Source organism: Suncus etruscus, chromosome 15 (genome assembly GCF_024139225.1).
Source record: "Suncus etruscus isolate mSunEtr1 chromosome 15, mSunEtr1.pri.cur, whole genome shotgun sequence".
Taxonomy (NCBI): Eukaryota; Metazoa; Chordata; class Mammalia; order Eulipotyphla; family Soricidae; genus Suncus; species Suncus etruscus.
This window is the reverse complement of record NC_064862.1, coordinates 75,308,251-75,334,106: the sequence shown is the minus strand read 5'-3', so window position 1 is coordinate 75,334,106 and position 25,856 is coordinate 75,308,251. Positions and strand designations below refer to the sequence as shown.

Below are 25,856 nucleotides of genomic sequence, written 5' to 3'. Positions count from 1 at the left end.
CTATGGAGCTCCAGCTCCATAGGGAAAGAAATTTTAGACTTGTCTCCAAAGGCATGATCCACAAAGGGAAAAATGGATCAAACAAATCTTACTGACAGCAACAGCTGCTCTGAAAATGGTTCTGCAAAAAGGATGAAATGATAGTGGCAGCTGGGAGAAGATATTTTCAAATAACATCTCCAAGATATGCAAAATTACATATGTATTTGGGGGGCTGTCCGGAAGTGTTCGGGTGATCTGGGGTCCACTTCCAAGAACACTTGGCCTGCTGAGTCAGATGGTTAGTGTTAGAGATATTATAGAAGGAAGGACACTTACCTTGCATGTGGCTGCCCCAGATTTGACCCCAGGCATCCCACATGGTCCCTTAAGCATGCCAGGAGTGATCCCTGACTACAGAGCCAGGAGTTACCCCTGAGCATCACCAGATGTACCCCAAATCCCCCCCTCCAAAAATGAACAGCTGAGAGGCCCAAACAAGGGTGTGTGCTCTCCCACCACCACCACCACAATGCTGGTGAAATACAGGAACCCTGGGAACCCTCAGACCTTGAGCAGGCCCTATTGGAGAAATGAAACAGCTGCTCCAGCGAAGGTGGCGGCTTCAGAACAAACTGCCTGGGCATGGACCCAGCAACTCTGGGACACGACATGAAAACTGACTTTGGAATCCAAATCCACACACAGATGCTCAGAGAAGCTTGCTCCAAGAGTCCAAATGAAAAAATGCCCAAATGCCCTTAACTGGGAAACCAACAAAGGGCCAGATAGCCCATCTGAAAAAACCCTTGGTAAGAAGGGTCGCACTGGAGCCAAGAGGTGACTCAAGGGGCTGAGTACATGGCTTTTTTTTTGGGGGGGGGGGGGACTGAACTCAGTGTTCAGTGCTCAGCATCACAAGGTTCCCCAAGAACCGGCAGAAGCAACCCTCAAACATGACTCTGAAACACAAAAAAGAGGATAGAAAGAAAAGAAGGATGGATGGGCTGGAGAGATAGCATGGAGGTAAGGCGTTTGCCTTTCATGCAGAAGGTCACTGGTTCAAATCCTGGAATCCCATATGGTCCCCTGAGCCTGCCAAGGAGCTATTTGAGCCTAGAGCCAGGAATAACCCCTGAGAGCTGCCGGGTGTGACCAAAAAAAAAAAAAAAAAAAAAAAGAAAAGAAAAAGAAAGAAAGAAAGAAAGAAAGAAAGAAAGAAAGAAAGAAAGAAAGAAAGAAAGAAAGAAAGAAAGAAAGAAAGAAAGAAAGAAAGAAAGAAAGAAAGAAAGAAAGAAAGAAAGAGAGAAAGAAAGAAAAGAAGAAAGGGAAGGATGGAGGGAGGGAGGGAGGGAGGAAGGAAGGAAGGAAGGAAGGAAGGAAGGAAGGAAGGAAGGGAGGGAGGAAGGGAGGGAGGGAGGGAGGGAGGGAGGGAGGGAGGGAGGGAGGGAGGGAAGAACAATCTATCAATACTTCCATAATTTGAATGGATCTCAAGAAATTATGTCATGTGTTCTTGAGAGTCAGGATGGGACAGGGAGATGGTCCTCCAAAACATCTACATATGATTCTATTTACATAACATTGTGGAAGTGATAAAAATTCTAGCTGAGCAGACAATGCTGCAGTTATAGTGACAAGGTATAGGGAGGTGTCCAAGGGTGCAAATACACTAACTGGATGAGTCCAAAGAGGAAAAGAGGGACTTGGGCACAAAGGAGTGGTGTACAGGACTGAGTCGTTGTCCCTAACTTAAAATGGTTAAACCAAGCAAGTTAACTAAGAGCCTCTTTCTTCCACTCTGGCCACAGAAGACTGCTGTTACCACAGAAGTTGGCAGCACTCTGAGTCCCCACCCCAGACCACGTGTTGGAAAAGGGAGCGCTTGGCCTGGGGATCCCTGGGAAACCCGAGGGAGCTGAAGCAATCTTAGCTCAGCCCATCGCATTACCATATCCTTGAGAGGCCCAAGAAGGAAAGTGACTCACCCAGTCCTGCCACTCAGCAACACCATTTGAACCAATGAGTCCAGCACTGCCAAGTTCTTACCACATAGATGGGGTGGGGTGGGCAGAGGTGGGTTTTTTTTGGGGGGGGTCCTGTTTTAGGTCACTGGAAGAGGAACCCTAAATGGCTCATCCTCACCATTATCAGAGAAATAGCATCTGAGCCTGTTGGGCTGGGTAGCATGTTCCTGTTCCCCAGGGCCATCCTCTCAAACTGGGTCTACAGTGGTACCTATTTTAGAGATGTGGAAACTGAGGTTCTGAATAGTAAACCCATTTTACTAGAAGTTACACATCCAGGAACTATTGGTGTAAACCACTTCCCACTAAAAACTGAAAACTTAAACTACTGCACTTCCTGCTGTCTTGTAATATTCTGAGAAACAGTAGAATAATTTCAGATACTGTCAAGTACCCTAAAAAAAAGTATGGATCGAGGCCGGAGAGATAGCATGGAGGTAAGGGGTTTGCCTGCCATGCAGGAGGATGGTGGTTCTTATCCCGGCATCCTATATGGTCCCCTGAGCAGGCCTGGAGCTATTTCTGAGCGTAGGGCCAGGAGTAACCCCTGAGCGCTGTCGGGTGTGACCCAAAAACCAAAGAAAGAAAAAAAAGTATGGATCTTTTGATCTCTAGGCCCATGATCCTTGAAAGGATCCCTAAAAAGAAACAGGGTTGGAAAGATAGTATGGCTACCAGAATGCTTGCTTTACATGGGTCTGAACCAGGTTTGATACCCACTACCCCAAAAATTCAGTATGGTCCCGAGTCCCATCAGGAGTGATTTATGAGCACAGAGCCAGGAGTAAGCCCTGAGCACTGCCAGGTGTGCCCCCATCCCAAGAATAAGTAGAAAAAGCTGCTGGAGCAATAGTACAGTGGGTAGGGCATTTGCCTCGCATGTAGCTCACCCAGAACCCCATATGACCACTGCCAGAAATAATCTCTGAGCGCAGAGCCAGGAATAAAGCCTGAGCATTGCCAGGTGTGACTGAAAATATCCCCCAAAATAAAAACAAGAAAAAAACAAAAACAACAAAAACAGCAGAGACAGTTTGTACCAAATCCAGGCTGGCAAGAAGCCACTCATGCTTCTTGAGGACTTTTTTTCTTTGAGGGGGGAAAAAAGGCTGGTTTTATTTTGGTTTGTTTTTGGTTTCTGCTCCATGCACTGCCAGGAGTAAGCCTTGAGCATCGTCGGTGTGACCCATACACAAAAGCAAAGTGACCTCCTGTCCTTCTGTTTTAGCCTCTGAAAAGTGAAAACTTGGATCCTGAGGAGACTGTGAAGTACTTAGAGCTAAGACACAGAGCCCATGTGAGAGGCCCTGAATCCCACTAACAGCAATCCCCGCTCCCAAAAATGATCTGAGATATTGGGCTAGAGAGACAGCTGGGCATCATCCAACACCTCTGGACCCTGGGTGTGGTCCAGCAACAAAAAGAAAAAGTAGTTACTAAAGGGCGGAGGTGTCATTGTCCGTCCCATAGATAGAGAGCTACAACTGAGGTCAGGACTGTGCGCAGAGTTGCGGCTCTCTCGGGACGGGAAGCGCTGTCTGGGGAACTGGGAGCTTCCAGAAAAACAAAAAACAAAAACAAAAACACCAAGCCTGACGGGGCCGGAGAGGAGAGATAGCATGGAGGGAGGACGTTTGCCTTGCATGCAGAAGGACGGTGGTTCTAATCCTGGCATCCCATATGGTCTCCCAAGCCTGCCAGGAGCGGTTTTTAAGAGTAGAGCCAGGAGTAACCCCTGAGCGCTGCAGGGTGTGACCCAAAAGCCCCCCCAAAAGAAAATCAAGCCTGCAGCTCTACACGACCCCTAGCCTCATCCTCCACCTCCACCGAGTCTGAAAACCCCTAAAACTTGGTTTAGAACTTGGTGAACCATTCCTGCTTCTCCTTGGGGAAAACCCATCGCGTTTTCCCGCGGCTCCACGAGAGGGCGGACTAAACCCAGAAATGGAGATCGAGGCCCCAAGGCCTCCAAGTCCGGTTCCCTTCCGACCTCAGCAACTTCCTTCTCAAACTCCCGCCAAACTGCGCGGGACTTCCGCGAGGAGCTTCCGGTCGGCCCAAGGCCCGCCCCGCTTTCGCCCTCGCCAAATCCGCCAATAGACCTTGCCCCGCCCCAGCGCGACGTAGACGCCTCGCCGCAGGGGACTCTGGGAAATGTAGTCCCGAACCGCTCCGGGTTATGCGCCCACCTAGCGTCTGCGGCTGCGCCAAGCGGCCAAGGGCGTTTCTGGTCCTGCTGACCCCTTACCCAGAGCCGGGCGGTGATGTGGCTGCTGGAGGCCCCAGTGCGTTAAGCCCTGCCCAACCGGTGCCAGCTTGCAGCCGCCCCTTCCCCTCTGGCCACTCCACACACTGCGTCCTCAGGAATGCTCCAAATTGGGGGCCGGAGAGATAGCATAGTGGTAGGACGTTTGCCTTACAAGGGGCCAACCCAGGACAGACGGTGGTTCGAATCTCGGCATCCCACAAGGTCTCCTGAGCCTGCCAGGAGCGATTTCTGAGCATAGAGACAGGAGTAGCCCCTGAGCGTCACCTGGTTGCCCCCCTCAAAAAAATAAAAAATAAAATAGGGGCCGGAGAAATAGCATGGATGTGGGGCATTTGCCTTGCATGCATAAGGTCGATGGTTCGAATCCCAGCATCCCATAAGGTTCCCGCAGCCTGCCAGGAGCGACTTCTGAGCGTAGAGCCAGGAGTAACCCCCTGAGCGCTGCCGGGTATAATCCAAAAACCAAAAAAAAGTTCGATATTTATTTCCCAACACCTGACAAATTTGCGATTCTCACGAAGCTAACAAACATGGAAGGGTGGGGTGGGCCCATGAGGGGACCCCGCCGGGCCTTGAACCGGAGATGCTGAGCATCGAGGCGGTGAGCACCCTGGAGCAGCTCCTGGACCGCCACCGCCTGGCCTGGCCTGGCCTCTGTCGTGTTTCCCACAATGGGATGGGGGTGCTCTGAGGATGGGGGGTTCTCTCCTACAGAGGACTCCGCGCGTCCAACTTGGGGATCTGGCCCGTGGCGGCCTCCCTCGAGTGCGCGTTGACGCTGGCCCAGTGGTGGCGCTGGCGCCGCTGCTCCTGCCGCCTTGCCAGCTGCTGCAGTTGCCTCCGCATGGTCCAGAGCACCAGGTACACTTCCCGCAGCATCTCTGCCTCCTTGGACTCCAGGGAAGATGCGGCCCGCTTCGGGGACGAAGATCTAGAACTCACGGTTCTAGAGCTCACCGAGGTCTAGAAAGGAAGAAAAGGAGACAGGGGGAGAGAACAAGCATGTTGCAAAAGGGCTTGGTAGAATTCATGTCCACCTGTGAACCCAACCGTCAGTCACACCAAATGTGCCTCTAATTCTGTCAGCTCCATCGGGGCTCCTTCATGAAGCCTTCTCAGATTGCTTCTCCTTTTTTGTTTGCCCCTTGAGACACTTTCATGCACTATTTGCTCTGCAGGTCTGAGATCCGCTACTGATGAGACTGTTCAGGGCTCCGGTTGGGCAGAATGGTGCAGCCTGGGCCTAGCAATGCTGAAGAGCTCTAGGGTCACACTGGTTGGGGTAGAGGGGAGAGGTGGGGACAGGGCCCATGATGTGCAATGAATCTAATTATAAGCCTTGCAATATAAGGCTTAATAAGGAGACAGAAAACTTGTCTCAACCGCTCCTGACCACTGGTGTGCTCATCTGGGAGGTGGCGAGAGTGACATTCATTCAGTTTCTGGCCCAGAACTAATATCTAGTGAATCCTGTTGTCCTTGGCATCTTTCTCCAGGCTTCTTGGTCTTGTTCTGGATGCCCTGAGCTGGTCACTTTGTCCCAAAGGCTGCAGCTTCCTATCCTACCGCTTCTGGGATATGCCTGTCCTGGTTTTCCTCACACTTATCTTCACCCTCATCAGATCAAGTGTTTGGAACCACATTGTATTATTTTGTTTTGTATTTTGGCGATGCTCAGGGCTTACTTTTGGCTCTATGCTTGGGGGACTTTATGTGGGACCGGGAATCAAATCTGGGTTGGCTGTGTGCAAGGCAAACAACTTACCTGCTCCTATACCACAATTCTTTTTTTGTTTTTTTTTTGTTCACACCCGTTTGATGTTCAGGGGTTACTCCAGGCTAAGCGCTCAGAAATTGCCCCTGGCTTGGGGGGACCACATGGGACACCGGGGGATTGAACCGCGGTCCTTCCTTGGCTAGCGCTTGCAAGGCAGACACCTTACCTCTAGCGCCACCTCTCGGGCCCCTGGAGCCACAATTCTATCTCAATTTGGGGGGAAGCACAACTGGCCATGTTCGAGGCTTACTTCACCCGTTTTTGTGCTCAGGAAGCACTCCTAAGAAATCATGGAAGACCAAAAATGGTACTAAGGATGAAATCTGAGTCTGCCATGCAGAAGGCAAACATTGTTGAACCATTGCTCCAGTCCACAAATTTTTTGTTTTATTTTTGGGCCCCACATGGCAGCTTTCAGGGCTTATTCCTGGCTCTGTGCTTAGGGATCATGGCAGGCAATCTCCAGTATGGAGATCTTATGGAATGCTGGGGATCAAACACTGGTTGGCTGCATGTAAGGCAGCTGTCCTATTGCTATCCTATTGTTCTAACCCGATTTTAGCTCTAAATGTTATCCAAGCCTATTGGTTGTACTGAATCCAAGCTGCTCACCCAGAGGTACCCTTTTCTCCCAGCTGGATTCAAATACCTGCCCTGCATCGTCCCAACAAACCACCACTCCATCCTCATACTCTTCTAGCTGAGTTTTTTTTTTTTAAGTTTTTGGGTCACACCCGGCGGTGCTGAGGGGTTACTCCTGACTGTCTGCTCAGAAATAGCTCCTGGCAGGCACGGGGGACCATATGGGACACCAGGATTCAAACCAACCACCTTTGGTCCTGGATCGGCTGCTTGCAAGGCAAACGCCGCTGTGCCATCTCTCACTGCCCTTTTTTTTTTTTTTTTTTTTTTTTTTATTATTAGACCCCAGAGATAATACAGCAGGTACTTATTTTGCCCATGGCTGACCCAAGTTCAATTACAAGCACATAAGCACCACCAGGAGTCCCAACCGAGTGTGGATTCAGAGTGTGGCCAAAAAGAGCTCCTGGTTCTGTAGTGTTCAGAGGACCACGTAGGATGCTGGGGATCAACCTGAGTTATCTACGTACAAGACAAAAGCCCTATCCACTATACAATCTCTCTGGCCTGTCTTACTGAATGGAGCACTGGTGTTAAGAAGTTAAGTACGAGACTTGCAGCCATGAAATTAAGAGTTCAATTTATGGCAGCTCTGTCCACCCAAACATTGCCAAAAATTTTTAAAAAGGGAGGCCAGAGAGATAGTATAAAAGAGATAGTATAAAAGATAAGGCATATAATTAACCCAACAGTTCTATCCCTAACACCCCAGATGGTCCCCCAAGACTGTCAGAAGTGATTCCCAAGCAGAAAACCAGGAGTAACCCCTGAACATCACCAGGTGCGAACCAAACAAACAATGCTAGAAAAAGAAGATGAGAAAGAGGGGCTGGGATGAGGCTCAGTGGTAGAGAAATGGACTTGTATGTTTGAGGCCAAGTTCAATTCTTGCCACTGCCAAAAGTAGTATACAGTAGGGAAGGCACTTGCCTTATGACCAACCTGAGGATAATCCCTGGTATCCCTATGGTGTGTCCCCCAATGTCCCCCCCCCCAGCCCACCAGGAGTGATCCCTGAGTGCACAGCTTTACTGGATGTGGTCCAAAGATCAAATAAATGACTAGTATGTCCAAACCTTCACACACAGATCTGTGCACCCACTACCTGGGTCTGTGTGAAAGCCTAAAAGGATGAAGAAACACCAGGTGACATTACATCGCATAGTTTGTTTTTATTTTGTTTGTTTTGGTTTTTGGGTCACACCCAGCAGCACTCAAGGGTTACTCCTGGCTCTATGCTCAGAAATTGCTCCTGGCAATCTCGGGGGACCATATGGGATGCCGGGATTCGAACCACCGACCTTCTGCATGCAAGGCAAACGCCTTACCTCCATGCTATCTCTCTGGCCCTACGTAGTTTGTTTTCTGAGAAATAGTTTCCAGAGTAGCTGCACCACCAGCAAAGCCCAAGTACTGATGAACATTCTGGCTACCAACCCAGTTGTGTCCACCAGCAAAGCCCAAGTACTGATGAACATTCTGGCTACCAATCCAGTTGTGTTCTGCCCTTTTCAGCTCAAGGGCTTTCACTGCTCTTCCATTTGCTCAAAGGCAAACTCTACAGGGGGTTTGGGACTCTCTACTCCCCTATACCCTTCAGGGCTAGCTTCTTCGGGTCAGTGTCCCCACAGCCCACTGTCAAGAGACTGTTAGGTCTGTTGTATTCTGAACAACTGTTAGGCCAGTTTGATATGGGTCAGTCTTACCGAGCCGCTGCCTGTCTGTGTGCCTGGCCCTGGGCATCTGCAGGGGAAACCAAGTTGCAGGGAGACTAAATCATGGGAAACTAGGGCAGGGGCCTCACCTTCCAGGTGCATTTCTGCCAGCCGTTCTGCAGGGCCGAAAGCATGAAGGTAGAGACAGACTCCATGGCCAAGCGGGGCAGGTGCAGCAGCGAGCTGCGGGTGCGGCGCTCAGTGCTCACATCCACCCCCGTCAGGGGTGTTTTGGTTTGTGCTGGCACTGCTGCCCGGAGGGAATCTATGACCTTAGGAGCCAGGCTCTCTGTAGAAGAGTCCGCCATCTTGTCACATTTCTCCACTTCCTTTGACACAGGCTGATTGGGGTCAAGTGCCGAGGAGGAGGGCAATGGAGTTCGATGTTTCCAGAAAAAAATCTGCAGCAGACCCCGATGATGAGGGGATGAGTGGGGACCAGACCCCCCCACCAAACACACATACACATATACACACACCCCTCTCCCACCCACATCTTCCCTGGCTCCCTCTTTCCCACTCAGATAGAGCCCCTGCAGACCAGTGAGAAGCAGTTTTTGGGACCCAGTTTCTGGGGCAGCTTGGGACTCACCCATTGCGTGATCTTCTTCCAGACCCAGCGGAAGAACCTCACAACTACTGCCATCTGCACTAACACATCTGCCACGCAACACACCAAGCCCTTGTGCTTGGGACAGAAGCAGCATTTGGGAAGGAAGGCAGGGAAGGAGGACGGGAGAGCACCAAGCCCAGCAGCGACAGGACAAGCAGGGAAACTAGGGGGCCAGGTTCCCTACAGCACTCATCCTGGGCCTTTCCTCCCCTCCCTGGGGCAGGGAGATGAGAACCCAGAGGGAGAGAAGGTTCTAGTCCATTGTGAGCCCTAAACCAGCCCTGACCCCACCCCCGTACGGCTTGCCAGGCCCCCAGAACCAATCCCTGTAGAGCTGGGGTATTGCCGGAAAGTGGGGTTTCTGTAGGGAAGTGTTCCATATCCCTGTCCGAGCCCCCACAGCAAGTGTTACTGACATTTCTTCCCAGGGGGGAGATGGAGATCCAGAAAAGCCACAAGGAGCCAGAGAAATAGTACAGTGAGTAGGGTGCTTGCCTTGCATGAGGCTGACCATGGTTCAATCCCTGGCATCCTATATGGTCCCCTGAGCAGGAATGATTCCTGCGTACAGAGCCAGAAATAAGCCATAAACATTGCTATAATGCAAAAAAAACAACCAAACACAAAATATCAATAACAAAAACAGAAAAGCTACAGGGAACCAGAGAAAAATTAGAGTGGGTAGGGTACTGGTCTTGCACATGGCCTACCTGAGTTCAATTACTGTTATTCGGTATTGTCCCGTCCACCAGGAGTGATTCCTTAGTGCAGAGCCAGGAGAAACCCCGGAACACTGCTAGGTGTGACCCCAAAAGCAAAAATAACAAAAACAGACAAACTAGAAAAGCCAATTGGGGGGGGGGGGGCAGAGAGAAAGTAAGTACAATGGGGAGGGCACTTGCCTTGCACATAGCCAACCTGGGTTCAATCCCCGGTATCCTATATGGTCCTCTGAGGCCACCAGGAGTGCAGAGCCAAGAATAACCCTGAGCACTGGGTGTGGCCCCAAAACATAAAGACAAACAGAACCAGGGTCAGGTCCCAGATCTCAGGATTGGGGCATTAACCCACCTGGTCCTCTCAGCACCCCAACTTCTTACTTCTTACCCTGCTTTCCCACTAGATGGTGTACTTCTCTCTACCTATACCAGGGTCAGGTCCCAGATCTCAGGATTGGGGCATTAACCCACCTGGTCCTCTCAGCACCCCAACTTCTTACTTCTTACCCTGCTTTCCCACTAGATGGTGTACTTCTCTCTACCTATAGGAACCCTGGCCTGAGCTCAGGCGGGCAGGGATGGGCCCGGCCACTGCCCGCTGGGGGTGGAAGCCAAAGACCTTGCCAGTCCTGGCGAGGGCACGCAGCGCCTGGGAGCCTGGCCCACACCCAGTGCTGAGACAAGGGGCCCATTCAGGGCCCCCCTCCCTGCCCCCACGCAGCCACCCGGATCCAGCCCGCAGAGGGGACACGCTGGGAAGCTGGGGGTGGGTCGGGCACGATCACCAAAGGCCTCATTGTTCCCCCAGGGCACCCCAGCACGTGGGCACACGCCCCTCTCCCTTCTCCCCTCCTTCAGCTTGGCCCTTCCCAGGACCCAAGCTGCCAGCCTCCCCAACCTGGTCCCCCGACCACTTGGGACCACTCTCTGGGCCATCCTGAACTTCCCCATTTGAAAGGCAAAGAGGCCTCTTTGGACTCCGGGCCCCCTTGGAACAAGCAGCCAGATGCCAAACTTCACATTCAAGTTTCTTCAGAATTTTTAATTATAATTATTATTTTCAGAACAACCTGAATCCCACAACTTCCAGATACTGTCCATTCTCCCTCCCCCAGGGGTAGAGAGGAGGGGTGCTGCAGGGGAAAAAGTGGGGCAAAGTGGGGCATCTCTAAGGGAGCCCCCAAGTCATCTGCTGCTGGAGCTCCCACATCCTAGGATGGGGAGGGGCTAGGCCTCCGTGGAAGGGTGCTCCCCGAACACCGCATCCTGAAGTCCTTCCTCCCCCCCATCTGGACACCCAAGATGACCCAGCCCAGTCCCTTGATACTCTGAGCAGTTCTAGGAAGGTGGGGGGCAGCTGAGGGGGACGGGGGACAGACAGGCCAATTCTGCACCTTCAACTCCCATCCCCGGGGGTCCAGGAGGCATTAAAGCTGCATAGGAAAGGGGGTGGCAACCGGGGCAGCCCCCAAAGGCACATTGTGAGGGAAGGGGGGGGCTCAGACCGAGGGCCCGTTGGGTGCAGGGGGACCCAGACGGGGCAGCCCCCCGGAGGGCAGTTGGGCCAGCTGCTCAGGACTGGCCAGGGCGCGCAGCAACCCATTCTCCTGCTCCAGCGCCGCGTTCCGCTCTGCCAGCTCCCGGATCTGTTCCTTGAGCACTTCTACCTCCTCACGTACCGCGAACATGAGGTGCGACTTCACCAAGTCCTGTACAGGGGGGCCAGCTGGGTCAGGAGGGCTGGAAGGACCAGCCACCCTATGTGCAGGGATGGGGGCATTGGGACAAGGCAGAGGCAGGATCGGGGCTCTAGGGTGGAAACCTAAAAGAGGGGATGCCAGGGAAGCCACAGGGGACAGGGGAGCCCCCAGCGCTGCTCTTACCATAGCTTGCTCGATCTTGTTGTCAATTCCCACCAGGTTTCCAGAGCTGTGGGAGAGATAGAGAGAAGGGGTGAGGGAGAGCCAGGAGGGGAGGATGGGGGAGTCAGGGCCCGGCTCTGCCCCCACTCTGCTGTGTACGCCCGCACCTGTGACAGCAAAGGATCAGGGACAGCAGGGTCTTGTCCATACCCCGGCGTGGGGAAGGCCGTTGCCCAGGCCCCCCAAGGCCCCGGTGGGATGGGGGTGCAGAGCCCGCTCGGATGGGGGAGACGCCCCGGGGGGAGCAGGGAGAGGACACGCAGCCCCTCTTCCGAGGCGGCCCCGGGGCCGTGCCTCCCACGCGCGTCTCATACGATGACACCAAGGACTTGACAGAAACCACAGGCTGGGCCATCCCCGAGGGATCAAGCTTTTAGGGTTCCCCCAAAGGAAGAGGCAGTCTTTGTAGGGGTGCCTGGGGGGCTCAGAGCCCCCCGGGGCAGAGCGGGGTTCGGCTGGTGCCAGGCAGGCAGAGGAGACGGCGCCTGCGGGGGGACTGAGCTGAAGATATACGCAGCCCCCCCCAGGGCAAAGCATGGCTGTGATTGGCTCTACAGGACCACGGGGAACCCCCCCCTTCTGCCAGTGTGGGGGTGGGCGGGAATTGCCAGCCTCGGGCAGTGCCAGTGTCCCTGTTCACCCTGGCACCCGTCCCAGACAAAGGGAATGGGGCTGGCTGGCCAGAGTCAGCATGGGTGGTGGGCAGGGCCAGGCAGAGTGTGAAGGATGAGGGCTGCCCCCTACCCAGACACAGGAATAAAAATGCAGGTGCTCGTCGTCATCCAGGAATCAGAAAACCCCCAAAAATACAGATCCCCACATCTAGGGTGGTCATGGTGATTGGCCAGGTTTCTATCTCCCACCACCACCACCCCCATGTGAAACCTAGAGGATGAGATGGTAGCCATAGCAACAGACAGCTCAGAGGCCAGCAGACTAGTTTAGGGATATGGGTCTTGGGTTTAGGGTGCAGAAAGGGGGTTGAAGGTTTGGGGGTTTGAGGTGAGGAGGCCTTGCCCCAGAACAGGGAACCCCAGCTGAAGGGGGGAGAGGGGCAGCACAGACAAGAAGCAGTCTGGATGTAGTCTACCAAGTGGCCACCAGAGGGCGATGTGGGCTTGGTTCAATGGTTCCCCACACCCAGCTCTCCCTGCAGTGGGCTCTAGGGGCCCCAGGAAGGAACAGGTCTTTGCAGCCCACCCTGGCCACATCACCCCCTCTGCCCATCACTCAGGCTCTGGAGAGTGGAGAGCGGGGCTCCCCTCCGGGTCCTAACCTACCACCTCCTATTGTTGATCCCAATCCCACCCTCAAGTCTCCAGAGCTTCAGGTAGGTGCCCAGCATGCTGCATCCCGGCCCCCTTGTCAAGCACTTTCTCCAGCCTCTCAGCTCCAACCAGCTTCCCTAGGGGGGAAGCATGTACCGAAGGTGACCCTGGGGCAAGGCCCTGCAGCCTGGAAGGGAGCTGGGAATTTTCCGTTGCCCTTCCGAGCTCTGGGTGCTGACAGTGGAGTATTCGAGGGGGTGACAGATCCAGAGAGGCCAGCAGGACAGGGCAGGGTGTGTCTTTGAAGGGCCCTGGGATTCTCCCAGGTGCTGGGGGTGGAGAGGAGCGGGCAAGGCAGCTGGAGTCGGGGACCTTAGGCAGCTATTTCAAGGCGAGACACCTGGGTGTTACACCTGGTTACCCCAGGGCAGAGACCACAGACAGGCAGGCCCAAAGTGATGAGAACAGTGGCCCTGTTCGGCAAGCAAGGGTGAAAAGGTGCCAGGAAGGTGTCTGGTTCTTGCCAGAAATAAAGGAATAATACAACAATCAACATTTGCTGGTCGTGAGATGACTGTATCTCCTGTTTGTCTAACACGAGAGTCAGGGACAGACAGAGTTTTCCATGCTCATTTGGGACATGCAGGCGTCCCTGGATCCCTGGGCCTCCCTAAGGGCCGCACTGGGATACCCGCAGCTGGGAGCAGCCTCACCACAAACCCAAACAGGAGACTGTGAAGAACAGAATGGCCCCTTCTACATGCCACTCACTGCCATGGTCTGCCAGAACCACCCTGAATTCCAGGCTGTGCAGTGGCACCCCCTGGAGTTGGGCAGGGCTCATTACACACCAATGGGGATGCAAGAGGGACACACTAGTTCTGGGGCCCTCAAGACTGGTCAAGTGAGCCCACCTCACAATGAGAAGGATGGGGAGGGTGGAGGGCAACGAAAGTTGGGGCCTGCGCCCTCCACGTGTTCCCAGGAGCCCCCAGGGGCTGGGCCTGTGGCCAGCAAAGTGGCATCCGGCTGCCTGTCTCCACACCCTCCTGGATCTCAGATCTCTGGTGCCTTTGGGGTGGGGCCAGGCAGGGGGTGAGGGGTACTTGGCTGTTTGCTAAACAGAGAGAACTGTCCCTGCTTCTGTCCCTGGGAGAAAAGGGCAGGTGAGAACACGGTGGCTGCTGTCACCACTGCTACTCATGCAATGCAGACAGCTAGGTAAGAGAGGGGAGGCAAGACACTTCTTTGGGCTGGGCTTGGGCAAGGCAACCTTGGGCAAGTCTCTCAACCCCCCCCTCCTCCTCCCAGTTTCCTCATCAGCGAAGTGGAGCCTGTGAGGGGCCCTCACAATTCCATGTGAAATGGAATTCCTGGTCTGCAGGGCAAATTTTTTCCTCCCTCAGTCCCTGGATTTCGTTCCCTATAACACCAGGCTCCCCAGGGACCGACCCACCATCCATACATCTGTCCATTTATCCAACTTCCCCTGCCAAAAAAAACCTGTCTAATCACCAGCCTGTTGGGGACATAAAAAAGTCCTAACCCCCACTTCTCAGATTCTGTACGGGATCAGACAACCAGGATGCCCCATCACGGACCCAGGCCCCCAATGGCCCAGTCTGCTTTCCCTCTATAAGGAAGGTTCCTTTGCCAGCTGGGCACAGCAGAGAGGGGAAGTCGGGGCTTCACACCCCATTCCAGGGGGCCAGCGGGGGTGGGGGAGGAAGGGAAGAAGTCTGGCCCAACCCAAACCCGCTGGCCCAGCACGGAGAGGAGAGGCACAAGGGGCAGGGCCAGGCCAGAGCTGGACCGGTCAGACAGGGGTGCTGGTCAGACAGGGGTGCTCAGAGGGGGTGGTACAAAGGGAGGGAGCAGCATGCGGCGCTCAGGCGGGGCAGGAACAGGGCACTGGGGCCAGGGAAGCTCTCCAGAGGGAGGAGAGCGGGCGGGAAGAGCTGAGAATAGAACGAATCACAGGCAGGTGACATGCTGGCCAACCTCGAACCTCTCACATTCCAGAGCACTGGAGTCCAACACCCGCCAGGCCCAGCCCTAATGAGTCCCTGTTCTCCAACACCCCATCAGGCATTCAGCCTCTGCTGGAGAGAAAGGGGGAGCACAGACAGCAGCTCCCTCAGTACCCACCAATGCCTGGCTCAGTCCTGGCCCCCATTTCCTTCCACAAAGGAAGTCCCTCCCCCTGAAGGCCACAAACAGGAAGACCCACTCCTCCCTGCAAAACATGGGGCGACTCCCCGCCTCCCTGACTCCCCACGCCTGCTGCCAGGCTGCTATCAGTCTGCAACCAGAAGGCACCCCCCAGCTATCTGGCTGGTCATTACATTCCTCCCTCTCACCCCTTCACCCCTGCTGCCATTCCGGTGTTGAAACCTTAAAACAGGAAGTTCTGCCCACCAGGCCTGAGGGGGCGCTTTTCTCCCCGCTTGTCCTATTCTCTTCAGGCTCTCTTGACTATATGAGGGGGCGCTAAGGGTCCCCTGTGCTTTGGCCCCAGAGGATGGAAATGAGGGCAAGCAGTATGATGGCTCTTGGTGGGAGGAAGGAGAACGGAGACTGTGCTCAGGAATCACTCAGGGGACCTTATGGGATGCCTGAGATCGAACCCAGATCAGCCATGTGCAAGGCACAAGCTCCAATGTGCTATCCCTCCAGCCCCTATTCTTCATTCTTTTTTTTTTTTTTTTTTTTGGTGGGAGAGTTGGGCCACACGCGGCAGTACTCAGGGGTTACCCCTGGCTCTCCACTCAGAAATTGATCCTGGCAGGCTTGGGGGACCATACGGGATGTTGGGATTTGATCCTTGGCCTGTCCCAGGTTGGTCATGTGCAAGGTAAACGCCCTACCACGGTGCTATTGCTCTGGCCCCTATTCTTTATTCTTTTATTTATTTATTTTTTTTTTTGGTTTTTGGGTCACACCCGGCGGTGCTCAGGGGTTACTCCTGGCTGTCTGCTCAGAAATAGCTCCTGGCAGGCACAGGGGACCATATGGGACACCGGGATTTGAACCAACCACCTTTGGTCCTGGATCGGCTGCTTGCAAGGCAAACACCACTGTGCTATCTCTCCGGGCCCTCTTTTATTTTTTTTTTTTGGTTTTTGAGCTACACCCGGTGACGTTCAGGGGTTACTCCTGGCTATGCGCTCAGAAAATGCTCCTGGTTTAGGTGACCATATGGGACGCCAGGGATTGAACTGAGATCCATCCTGGATCAGCCGCATCCAAAGCAAAAGCCTTACTGTTAAGCTATTGCTCCAGCCCCTATTCTTCATTCTAAGAGGCTCTGGAACAAGATTGCAATGCCTCTTGTCACACACAGCGACCTGGAATGCAAGTTCTATCCACTCTCGGGATCCCCATTCATACCCGCCCAATGATTATGCCACTGCAAGTTCAGCTCAAAGGGAAATGAACCCCCCAAGCACATGGAAGCACCCATGTCCTAGGTAGAGGGCGGCGGGAGAGGGAACGATGACACCTACCTGTCGATGTCACTGTCCAGGTGGCCGCTGATGGCCAGCATGGAGCGGGCCAGGCTGAGGCTCTGGGCGGCCGCCGCTCCCAAAGGGTCTGGAGACTTGTGGCCCAGATTGGTGTCAGGGAAGAAGAAGAGGGCGGGGGAGCTGGGGCGGGAGTCGGGGCGCAGCAATGGCATCTGGGGGCACAAAGGTAGGAACATCACAACCTGTAACAGGCCACTTCCCATTGACAGGGTCCTGCCCCACTACTCCCGCATTACTTCTGAATCAAGAAAGGGGGGCAGGGAAAAATCCTCTATCTATAGGCGGGGGTGTTTTGTGTGTACCCTACACCCCTCTACAGGCGGAGAAAGGACCCCTAAGCAGAGGCTGGTAAGTTTGTAGACCTTCTGGCACCTTACTGTTTTGGGGGGTGATTTGGGTCATGCCTGGTGGCACTCAGGGGTTACTCCTGGCTCTATGCTTAAGAACTTCTTACAGGTTCAGAGGACAATGAGATGCCGGGGATCGAACCCTAGTCAGCCTCGTGCAAGGCAAGTGCCCTGTGCTCCAGTCCCCTCGCTTCTATTTTTTTGTTTGTTTGTTTTTGGGTCACACCTGGCTGCTTTCAGGGGTTACTCCTAGCTCTACACTCAGAAATCGCTCCTGGCAGACTTGGGGACTACATGGGATACCGGGATTTGAACCACCGTCATTCTGCAGGCAAGGCAAACGCCCTACCTCCAGGCTATTTCTCCAGCCCCTCGCTTCTATTTTTATAAGGGCCCCCACAGCCACCTCTCCACAATGGTGGGAATCGAAGTCAAAGCCTCCAAGATCCCACTCGAATAATCTTCTGGGTCACTAACAGGACTCGCTGCACAGTGCTCAGCAGCTGATCCCAGTGGTATCTGGAGACCATGGAGAATGAACCCGAGGTTCCCAAGGCCAAGCCTGAGCTCCAACCCTCGGCCCCAGCCTCACTGCTTAAAAACCACTGACATGTCTATTTTTTCCCATCACGAACTTGAGCTGAAACACAAGTATTTTCACCTCTGCTGCTGGAACGTAAGAGCCAGGGGCCAGAACTCAAAATCCATCCAATAGCTATTTGGAGAATGAATGAGCCCTCAGAGAAAAAGGACCTCCCTCAGGTTCCCCCCCATCACCATCTCTGAGGAACTCAGGTGTAGCTCAGCTTGAGGACTCAAGTTTGAGGTGGCAGAGATGGGGGGGGGGGGTGAGGGAGAGGGGATCCCACGAAACCCATAGGGCGCAGGGGGGTGGCTGCAGGGGGCAAGGGCACCAGGAACAAACCGCCTCTGTGAGGCCCCAGGTTCTCGGAAAGCCAAGAACATCGAGTCCAAAACCTTAGCAGGACAGAACTGAGCAAGCCCAGGTGGGGCTGGGAGCAGCAGCACAAAAGTGGGCAATAAGCAGGGGTGTCTGTGGGGTGAGGAGGCCACGCCTACACACAAGGGGGAGGGGCATATGGGGAGCAAAGGGGGGCTGCGTGCACCCTCAAGGCAAAAAAGCCTGAGCCAGCCCCAGGGGTGTTCAGGCTAGGCTGACAGGCCAAAGAGAACAGCAGAACTGGGTAGTTGGGGAGAGTGCGGGGAGGGGGGAACCCCCCATCTTTTCCCAGGGCAGGAGCTGGAGGAGTTGGGGGGAAGAGGAGAGGTATGAGCTGGAGTCCAGGAGGGGGTGGGGGAGCCGGTCCTGACCGGTCCTGACAGGGCCCAGACACCCAGACTCGGGTTATTTTTATACCGTGGTTTGTGCCCAAGGCCAGGAGGGGCGAATTCCCATCCTCAACGCCTCCACGCCTCTCAGGGCTCACGTTCTCAGCGAGCACCACTGCTCCAGCCCCCAGGAGCCCTGCAGCCCACCCACCCCCCACCATGAGGACCTTGGCACCTGACCCCCAGAGCCAGGGTGGTTTCCTCTTTTGGGGACAGGAAGCTCCAGAATGGAGACTTTAACTCTTTCTCAGAGGCCCCACATCTCTCTCCCCTCCCTCCGAAGGCCACCGGGGAGCCCCAAGAGGTTCAGACAGAAAGTTGAGGGGGCCACAGATTATCTGGCTCCCCTCCCTGCCCTGGTTGGTACTCAGTGCTCTGATACTGGGCTGAGGATGAAGTTGGAACTGGGTAGGAATAATACTTTCCAAACTTTGGAAAGGGGGTGCAAGGGAAACTTATGGGTGGGGTCCCCAGCTGTCTCTCAGGAGCCTCTAGGTCTGGCCTAGAATCAGCAGTTTATGGGAAGAAGATGAAGTGGTAGTATGGCTATTCACACCCTCCCCCTCCAAGCACTGGATGCGGGAGGATATCCCAGAAGAGAAACAAAGGCACATGCATGCCCCGTGGAGGTGCGAGGATCCCAGCCAGCCAGGCAGGGACAGACCTAGAATGGGCCTCAGTCGACGCCTCCTAACCCCAAAAATGGGCTCTTACCTGACCCATTTCTTCCGGTGACACCAGCTCCATTCTCAGACGCATGGCTCCATCCTTTGCTTGGAACAGGGGCGGGGTGCCCCCAGCTGAGCCCCCAGACTCTGCTTCTACCTTCAGGGAGGGCTGGGGTGTGGAGGCCCTGGATGTGGCCGCGCTGTCCCGGGTCCCGGGCTCTGGGGGGCGCTGCTGCAGCTGCTGCTGCGGTGGCGAGGCTGACAAGGGGGGTGTCTCCACTCTGGCCTTGCTGGGCACCCCCATCTGGCCCAGCCCTCCAGTTAAGGAGCGGGCCTGAGGTCCTGGGGAGCTGGGGGGCGGGCGCAGCCAGGAGGTAGGGCCCTGAGAGAAGCCAGGCTGGGGGGTGGGAATGCCTAGGCCCAGGGTGGCCACCTCCAGCCTGGAATCCAGAGACCGGCCCCCAGTGCCCCCGGAGGCTCCTCGGATGCCCTCCAAGAGGCGGCCAAAGGTGGGGGGCTCCAGGTCCCGCTCGTAAACATCCACACACGTCCAGCGGCCTCGCCGATAGGGCTCCCCCAGACCATGGGGCAACTTCACCACCCGGAAGCGGGAGGCAGCCGGGGCCCCGGGTGGCGGGGATCCGTTTCTGGGGGTGCTCTTGCCCCCCGGCTCCGGGTTGGGCTCCCCGTTGGGCAGGCGGGGTGGAGGTGCAGCGGGGGTTGGCGGGGTGGGGGGCTCCGATCCCCCGGGGCTCCCCGGGCCCTCGTAGTCCGTGGTGACGCTGGTGATCTGGAAACTACTTTTCTTCCGGCCGCCACTCATGGTGTTTGGGGGGCTCCGCGCGCAACCACGCGTGCGGGTCCAAGGGGGATTGTGGGGTGTCGGCGGGCAGGCTCAGGCGCCCCTGGAACAGGGAGGCCACACGGCGGGGGCACCGGGGCCCGGGGGGACGTCTGGGTCCGACATGGCAGGCAGGAAGGCCTGGTGGGAACTGGGGGTGCCTGGTTGGTTGGTGAAGGGCGAGTAGAGAGGGCAGAGCTAAGGGGCAGGTTTTTCCGGCTGTTGTCGCTGGCGAACTGCAAAGCTGAGTTTGCAAACTGGAAGAAGAAAAAAAAAAAAAAGAAGTGTGTGTGTGTGTGTGTGTGTGTGTGTGTGTGAGAGAGAGAGAGAGAGAGAGAGAGAGAGAGAGAGAGAGAGAGAGAGAGAGAGAGAGAAAGAGAGAGAGAGAAAGAGAGAAAGAGAGAGAGAAGTGGGCAGGCCACCTCCGGGGCTTCCTCTCTGGGGAGCAGAATCTAGGAGGAAGGGGAAACCGCCAGAGACAAAGAGACAGGCAGAGAGACCAGCGCGCCCGCCGTGGGATTCAAACTCACAAGCCTGGGGCCGGGGGCGAAGAAGCGACTTCCCCAGGCTGGGCCTTGGCCAGGCCCTGCACCCCAGCACCCCGCATCCCTTCCCTGGGCGGGGGAAGGGGCCAGGCCCAAGCCGCCGCCGCCGTCCCCGCGCCCCGCCCAGCCCGACCGAGTCCTACCTCTCTGCGGCGGCGGCCACCGAGCTGGGCCGGGGGTCTCGACCACCCGGGAGGCGCCGCGGGCCTTCCGGAGAAGCGTCCGGGCCCGGGGACGATCAGCCGCTGCGCCGTCCCGGCCGGGGCCCGCACTTCGCCTCGCCGGGCATCTCGGCGCAAACTTTGCGCTCCGGGGCGCGCGGGCCCCCGTGTCCTCGGCGCAGCCCAGGCGCGGCCTGGCGAGCCCCAGGGGCGTCCGGAGAGAGGCGGGAGGGGTCGCACCGCGTTCCCCCGCACCCCCGATCCTCCAGGCGGCGTCGGGCCTCGCCGGGGAGAGTCTCCGATCCAGCCCCGCGTGGCACAGCTGGGTCCCTCTCGGGCCGTCGGCGCTCCCGGCCTCGGTCTCGGTGTCTTTCTCTTTCTGGGCTGTTGACAACCCCCACACCAGGAAGTCCTGCCTCCTCCGGCCTGCTGACTGCTCCACTCCTCCTCCTCCTCTTCCTCCTCCACTCCTCCTCCTCCTTCCCCTCTTCCTCCGCCCTCTTTTGCCTCCTGGGGCTCCCGGCCAGCTGGCCCCGGGCCAGGCCAGTGACTACCACTGTCGCTGTCGCCGCGGTGTGTGTGTGTGTGTGTGTGTGTGTGTGTGTGTGTGTGTGTGTTGGGGTTGGGCTGAGGGTTCTGGGGTGTGTGTGCATGTGTGTGTGCGTGCACCGGATTCGCTTAACCCCACACCTGCTGGGCCCCAGCCGGGCTCGGCTCGGAGGGCGGAGCCGGGCCGGGCCACGAGCAAAAGGGAGGAGTCTGCGGTGCAGGCCTGGATTCCCTCGCTAGCCAGCTCTTTGCTGCCTTGGGCCTGCAAGTCCCCCAGCAGGCTGGGAAGGGATTTAACTTAGCAGAACAGTACCCGTGTGCGTGCCTGACACATACACACACACACCCCAAAGAGCCCAGCAGACGTTAGGGTGCTAACCCTGCTGCCCTGGTGGGCGTGTGCTGCTTCGCAGAGTCGCTGGAGGAGGAAAGGCCTGTTTCTCCTCCTGGTTTGAAGAACAGAACGTGGGTCCTCGTGGCCCGTTTCCCACAGGCCCAAAATAGTACGCCAGGGTACCAGGAACTTCCTTTCAGGTATCCGCCTTGTGGGGTGTAGCCACTCCTGTGGGGTGCTCAGGGATGATCCCTGATGAAAATGGGAGACCCCATGGCATACTGGGGATGGAACCCGGGTCAGCTGCGTGCAAGGCAAGTGCACTCAACACTGGATTCGAACCGATGACCTCCTGCATGAAAGGCAAACGCCTTACCTCCATGCTATCTCTCCGGCCCCTCAGCATGCATTTTTAACAACTATCAACTCAGCCAACCCAACTATATTTCATCTACAACACACACACCCATAGCTTTGCTTTTCTTTCTCTTCAAATTTGTATTCAGGGACTAGAGCCATAGTAGAAGACAGCAAGGCGCTTGCCTTGCACACAATTGAGCTGGGTTCAGTCCTCCCACACCACATGAGCAACCCCCTTTACTCCCACCCCACAAAGTAAATCCAGAGTGATTTCTGAGCTCACAGCCAAGAGCAAGCCCTGACCCTGCCCTGTATAACCAAAAAACAAACAAACAAACTCAAAACAAATGCAATTATTTATGTTAAGTGTTTATTTGGGGGTGCTCACTCCTGAACCCCTCCCCAGGCCCATTTCCCGGGCAGCTTTCATTGTCTTGATCTGGAGTATTTGAATCGAAGCCCAGACGCGTCACTCCCCTGGCTCCATGAGGAAATCAGGAGCCAGGAGGTTGAGAAAGCTGTCGTCAGTGGGAAAGCAGGGACACACCACCAGCAGAGTGTCCTGGTTTGGTCCCCAGTTAAGAAATAACAAAGAGAGGCTGATGTGATGGCACAGCGGGTAGGGTGTTTGCCTTGCACATGGCCCACCTGGGCTCAATCCTCATTGGCATCCTATAGAGTCCTCTGGGAGGGAGGGAGAGAGGGAGAGAGGGAGGAAGGGAGGGAGGGGAGAAGGTCAGATATGCACACAGGGGTCACACTGATGGCCAAGGGCTACCTACCACCTCAGCATTCATGACATTCAGACATTAACAAAGAGCCTACTATGTGTTGGGCGTGGAAGAATAAAACCTCTATCTGTATTTTCGAGGGTCTATTTTGGGGGGGGCACAACCAGGATACTCAGTGTTTACTCCTGGCTCTGCGCACAGATAATTCTGGCAGCCTCAGGACTCACAGGATGCCGAGGATTGAACCCAGGTGGACCATGTGGGATGGCCAATGTGGGGACCATATGGGATGCCAGGGATTTAACCAGGCCGGCTGTGTGCAAGACAATCCATCTGTATTTTCTCTTACTCTTTTTGATTTATTTATTTAGTGGGAGGGGTCTGAGCCACACCCAGCAGTTCTCAGGGTTTACTCCTGGCAGGCTCGGGGGACCCTATGGGTTACCGGGGATCAAACTCAGGTAGACCATATACAAAGCAAACATCCTCCTTGCTGTGCTATAGCTCCAGCCCTCTTTGTGATTTTATTTTGGGGGGGGGGGCCACACCCGGTGATGCTCAGGGGTTACTCCTGGCTATGTGCTCAGAAATCGCCCCTGGCTTGGGAGACCATATGGAACGCCGTGGAATCGAACCGCAGTCCGCCCTAGGTTAGCACGTGCAAGACAAACGCCCTACTGCCTGCACCACTACTCCGGCCCCATCTTTATGATTTTTTGAGTCAGACCCAGCTGTGCTCAGGCCTTACCCCTGGCTCTGCGCTCAGGGATCATTTCTGGTGGGTCTTGGGGGACTGTAACGTGAAACTGGGGATTGAACCCAGATTGACTGCATGCAAGACAAGCACCTTATCTGATATACTATCTCTCTAGCCCCTCAACTATAATTTCTTTTTTGTAGATTCCCCCTCTAACATTCTTTTTTTGGGGGGTTGGGTCACAGCTGGCAGCACTCAGGAGTTACTCCTGGCTCTGCACTCCTGGCAGGCACGGGGGACCATATGGGATGCTGGGATTCCAACCACGTCCATCCTGGATCAGCTGCATGCAAGGCAAACGCCCTACCATTGCGCTATCTCTCTCCCCCCCCCCAACATTCTAACATTCTGCATGAAATTTTTTTTTTTTTTTGGTTTTTGGGCCACACCCAGCAATGCTTAGGGGTTACTCCTGGCTGCTCAGAAATACCTCCTGGCGGGCATGGGGGACCATATGGGACACCAGGATTCGAACCAACCACCTTTGGTCCTGGATCGGCTGCTTGCAAGGCAAACGCCTCTGTGCTATCTCTCTGGGCCCAACCTGAAATTTTTTTCCCACACCCTCTGTGCTTCCTCTTTGCAGGACTGGGGGAAGGCATGTGGTGCTGGGTTTGCTGCATCAAGGCAGACACCTTATCTGTTGTACTATCTCTCTAGGGCAGGCCATAGGAATTCTGATTTTATAGGCCTACATGCCGCAGTGCTGGCTTGAGGAGAGATGAGGGAGAAAAATACAAGATTATGCTGTTGCAGGGATCAAACTCATGGCCTCACACATGTTAGGCATATGCTCTACCATTCAAGTTATCCCCTGGTCCTGAGAGGAATCATTTTAGGCACATTCACATCAAGGGCCTTTGCTCCCAGTTTCCTAAGAAATGGATTTCAGGGGCCAGAGAGATAGCATGGAGGTAAGGCGTTTGCCTTTCATGCAGAAGGTCATTGGTTCGAATCCCGGCATCCCATATGGTCCCCTGAGCCTGTCAGGAGCAATTTCTAAGCGTGGAGCCACGAGTAACCCCTGAGTGGTGCCAGGTGTGACCAAAAAAACATAAAAAAAAAAAAAAAAAAGAAAGAAGAAAGAAGAAATGGATTCCAGGGCCTGAGTGACAGCACAGTGGAAAGAGCATTTGCTTTGCATGAGGCTGACCCTTTTCAATCCCCAGCATTCCAAGCATCCCATAGGGTCCCCCAAAACTGACAGGAGCCAGGAGTAACCCGAGTAGTGCCGCTGGGTGTGGCCCAGAACAGCAACAATAATAAAATGGATTCCAAGTGAAAGTACAGGGGTAAGGCCTTTGCCTTGCAGGTATGTGGCTGACCCAGGACTGACCAGGGTTCGATTCACGGCATCCCAGATGGTTCCCACACACACATACACACCACCTGCCAGGAGCGAGTTCTGAGCGCCCTGGGTGTGGCCCCAAAACAAAAAACAACAACAAAAACAATGAAGTTGGGGTACAATCATACAGCTGGTAGGGTGCCTGAGTTACATGTGGCTGACCTGGGTTTGATCCTCGGGGCCACCTAGGCTCCCCTGAGCTCCACTGAGCACAGAACCTGAGAACATCGCTGAGCACAGAATCCTGAACACTGCCAGGTGTGACCCTAAAAACAAAGAAATAGATTCTAATTAAATGTTGTGAGAGACTTCCCCCATCCATTTCCACAGCTTTAGCTCTGGGAACATTGAACCATTCCAAGGGGTTAGGCAACAACATAGGTGAGGCGCCCCTCCCCCGTCTGCACCCCCATGTTTATCTCTTTGTGTCAACCCATCTGCACTCCCTCCCTCAGCCCTCCCTGCTAACAATGACTGCCAGAGCTGACCGAGGCCTCCCCAGTAGAGAGGTCCAGGAAACGGCCTCCCACACACCCCAAGTCCCTCCCCTTCGGCAGAATTGGGAACAGGGCTTGGTCCCTAGCACAGACTTGATACTATCCTGATTATGTCTCTACAATCTCCCTTTCCCTCCCTCAGACCCTGGACACCCCCACACACTTCTTAAGGTCTACAGTCCCAGAATGTTCCAGACTTATTTCTCTTTTTGATTTTGTCTTGGGGCTACACCCAGAAGCGCTCAGGGGTTACTCCTGGCTTCTGCACTCAGGAATCACGCCTGCTGGTGTTCAGGGGACCTAATGAGATGCTGGGGATCTAACCTGGTTCAGCCACATGCAAAGCAAACGCCCTCACCGCTGTGCTTCTGCTCTGGCCCCTCGACATTTCTCTTTTAGACCTCACCTTGTTGACATGCTCTGTCCTGACTCCTGGCTCTGCACTCCTGGTGGTGCTTAGGGGACCATATGGGATGCCGGAGAGCAAACGATCAAACCCAGGTCTGAGGTGTGCAAGGCCAGTGCTCTTCCCTTCTGCACTCTTTCTGGCCCCTCAAATGTTTGTTGACTGAATGGCCAATCACAGTACAATGTAAATAAATGTAGACAGACTAGGAGCCTGTTTCAATCACCCTCTTTTTTTTTTTTTTTTTTTTTTTGGTTTTTGGCCACACCCGGTGACACTCAGGAGTTACTCCTGGCTATGCGCTCAGAAGTCGCTCCTGGCTTGGGGGACCATATGGGACGCCGGGGGATCGAACCACGGTCCATCCTAGGTTAGCGCTGGCAAGGCAGGCACCTTACCTCTAGCGCCACCGCACCGGCCCCTCAATCATCCTCTTTCCCCAGGCATTGCCCTGAAATGCCAGGGGTCTAAAATTACTTAGAAAAAGCCCTTGTTCCCAACCAT

The 25,856-nt window shown here is 55.0% G+C and overlaps 2 protein-coding genes across 2 annotated transcripts; both read right to left on the bottom strand.

Moving 5' to 3' along the window:
* Nucleotides 1–4,742: 4,742 nt before the first annotated feature.
* Nucleotides 4,743–9,240, bottom strand: SPACDR (sperm acrosome developmental regulator). Its single transcript, XM_049788731.1, has 3 exons — nt 9,002–9,240; nt 8,499–8,810; nt 4,743–5,238 (listed from the first exon to the last, which is right to left on the bottom strand). Exons 1-3 carry the CDS (start codon nt 9,053–9,055, stop codon nt 4,984–4,986), a joined length of 621 nt encoding a protein of 206 aa, XP_049644688.1. The 5' UTR covers nt 9,056–9,240; the 3' UTR covers nt 4,743–4,983.
* Nucleotides 9,241–10,762: 1,522 nt separating this feature from the next.
* TSC22D4 (TSC22 domain family member 4) lies at nt 10,763–19,703 on the bottom strand. Its single transcript, XM_049788655.1, has 4 exons — nt 18,870–19,703; nt 16,438–16,610; nt 11,625–11,670; nt 10,763–11,450 (listed from the first exon to the last, which is right to left on the bottom strand). Exons 1-4 carry the CDS (start codon nt 19,644–19,646, stop codon nt 11,241–11,243), a joined length of 1,206 nt encoding a protein of 401 aa, XP_049644612.1. The 5' UTR covers nt 19,647–19,703; the 3' UTR covers nt 10,763–11,240.
* Between the last annotated feature and the right edge of the window lie 6,153 nt (nt 19,704–25,856).

Excerpts from the sequence above, each read along its gene's own strand:
- SPACDR (XM_049788731.1), bottom strand. The coding sequence starts at position 9,055 with ATGGCAGTAGTTGTGAGGTTCTTCCGCTGGGTCTGGAAGAAGATCACG. Across the intron at positions 8,811-9,001 it reads GGAAGAAGATCACGCAATGG|ATTTTTTTCTGGAAACATCG; the intron begins GTGAGTCCCAAG and ends GGTCTGCTGCAG. Across the intron at positions 5,239-8,498 it reads GGCAGAAATGCACCTGGAAG|ACCTCGGTGAGCTCTAGAAC; the intron begins GTGAGGCCCCTG and ends CTTCCTTTCTAG.
- TSC22D4 (XM_049788655.1), bottom strand. The coding sequence starts at position 19,646 with ATGAGTGGCGGCCGGAAGAAAAGTAGTTTCCAGATCACCAGCGTCACC. Across the intron at positions 16,611-18,869 it reads CACCGGAAGAAATGGGTCAG|ATGCCATTGCTGCGCCCCGA; the intron begins GTAAGAGCCCAT and ends TTGTGCCCCCAG. Across the intron at positions 11,451-11,624 it reads ACAAGATCGAGCAAGCTATG|GACTTGGTGAAGTCGCACCT; the intron begins GTAAGAGCAGCG and ends CCCCCTGTACAG.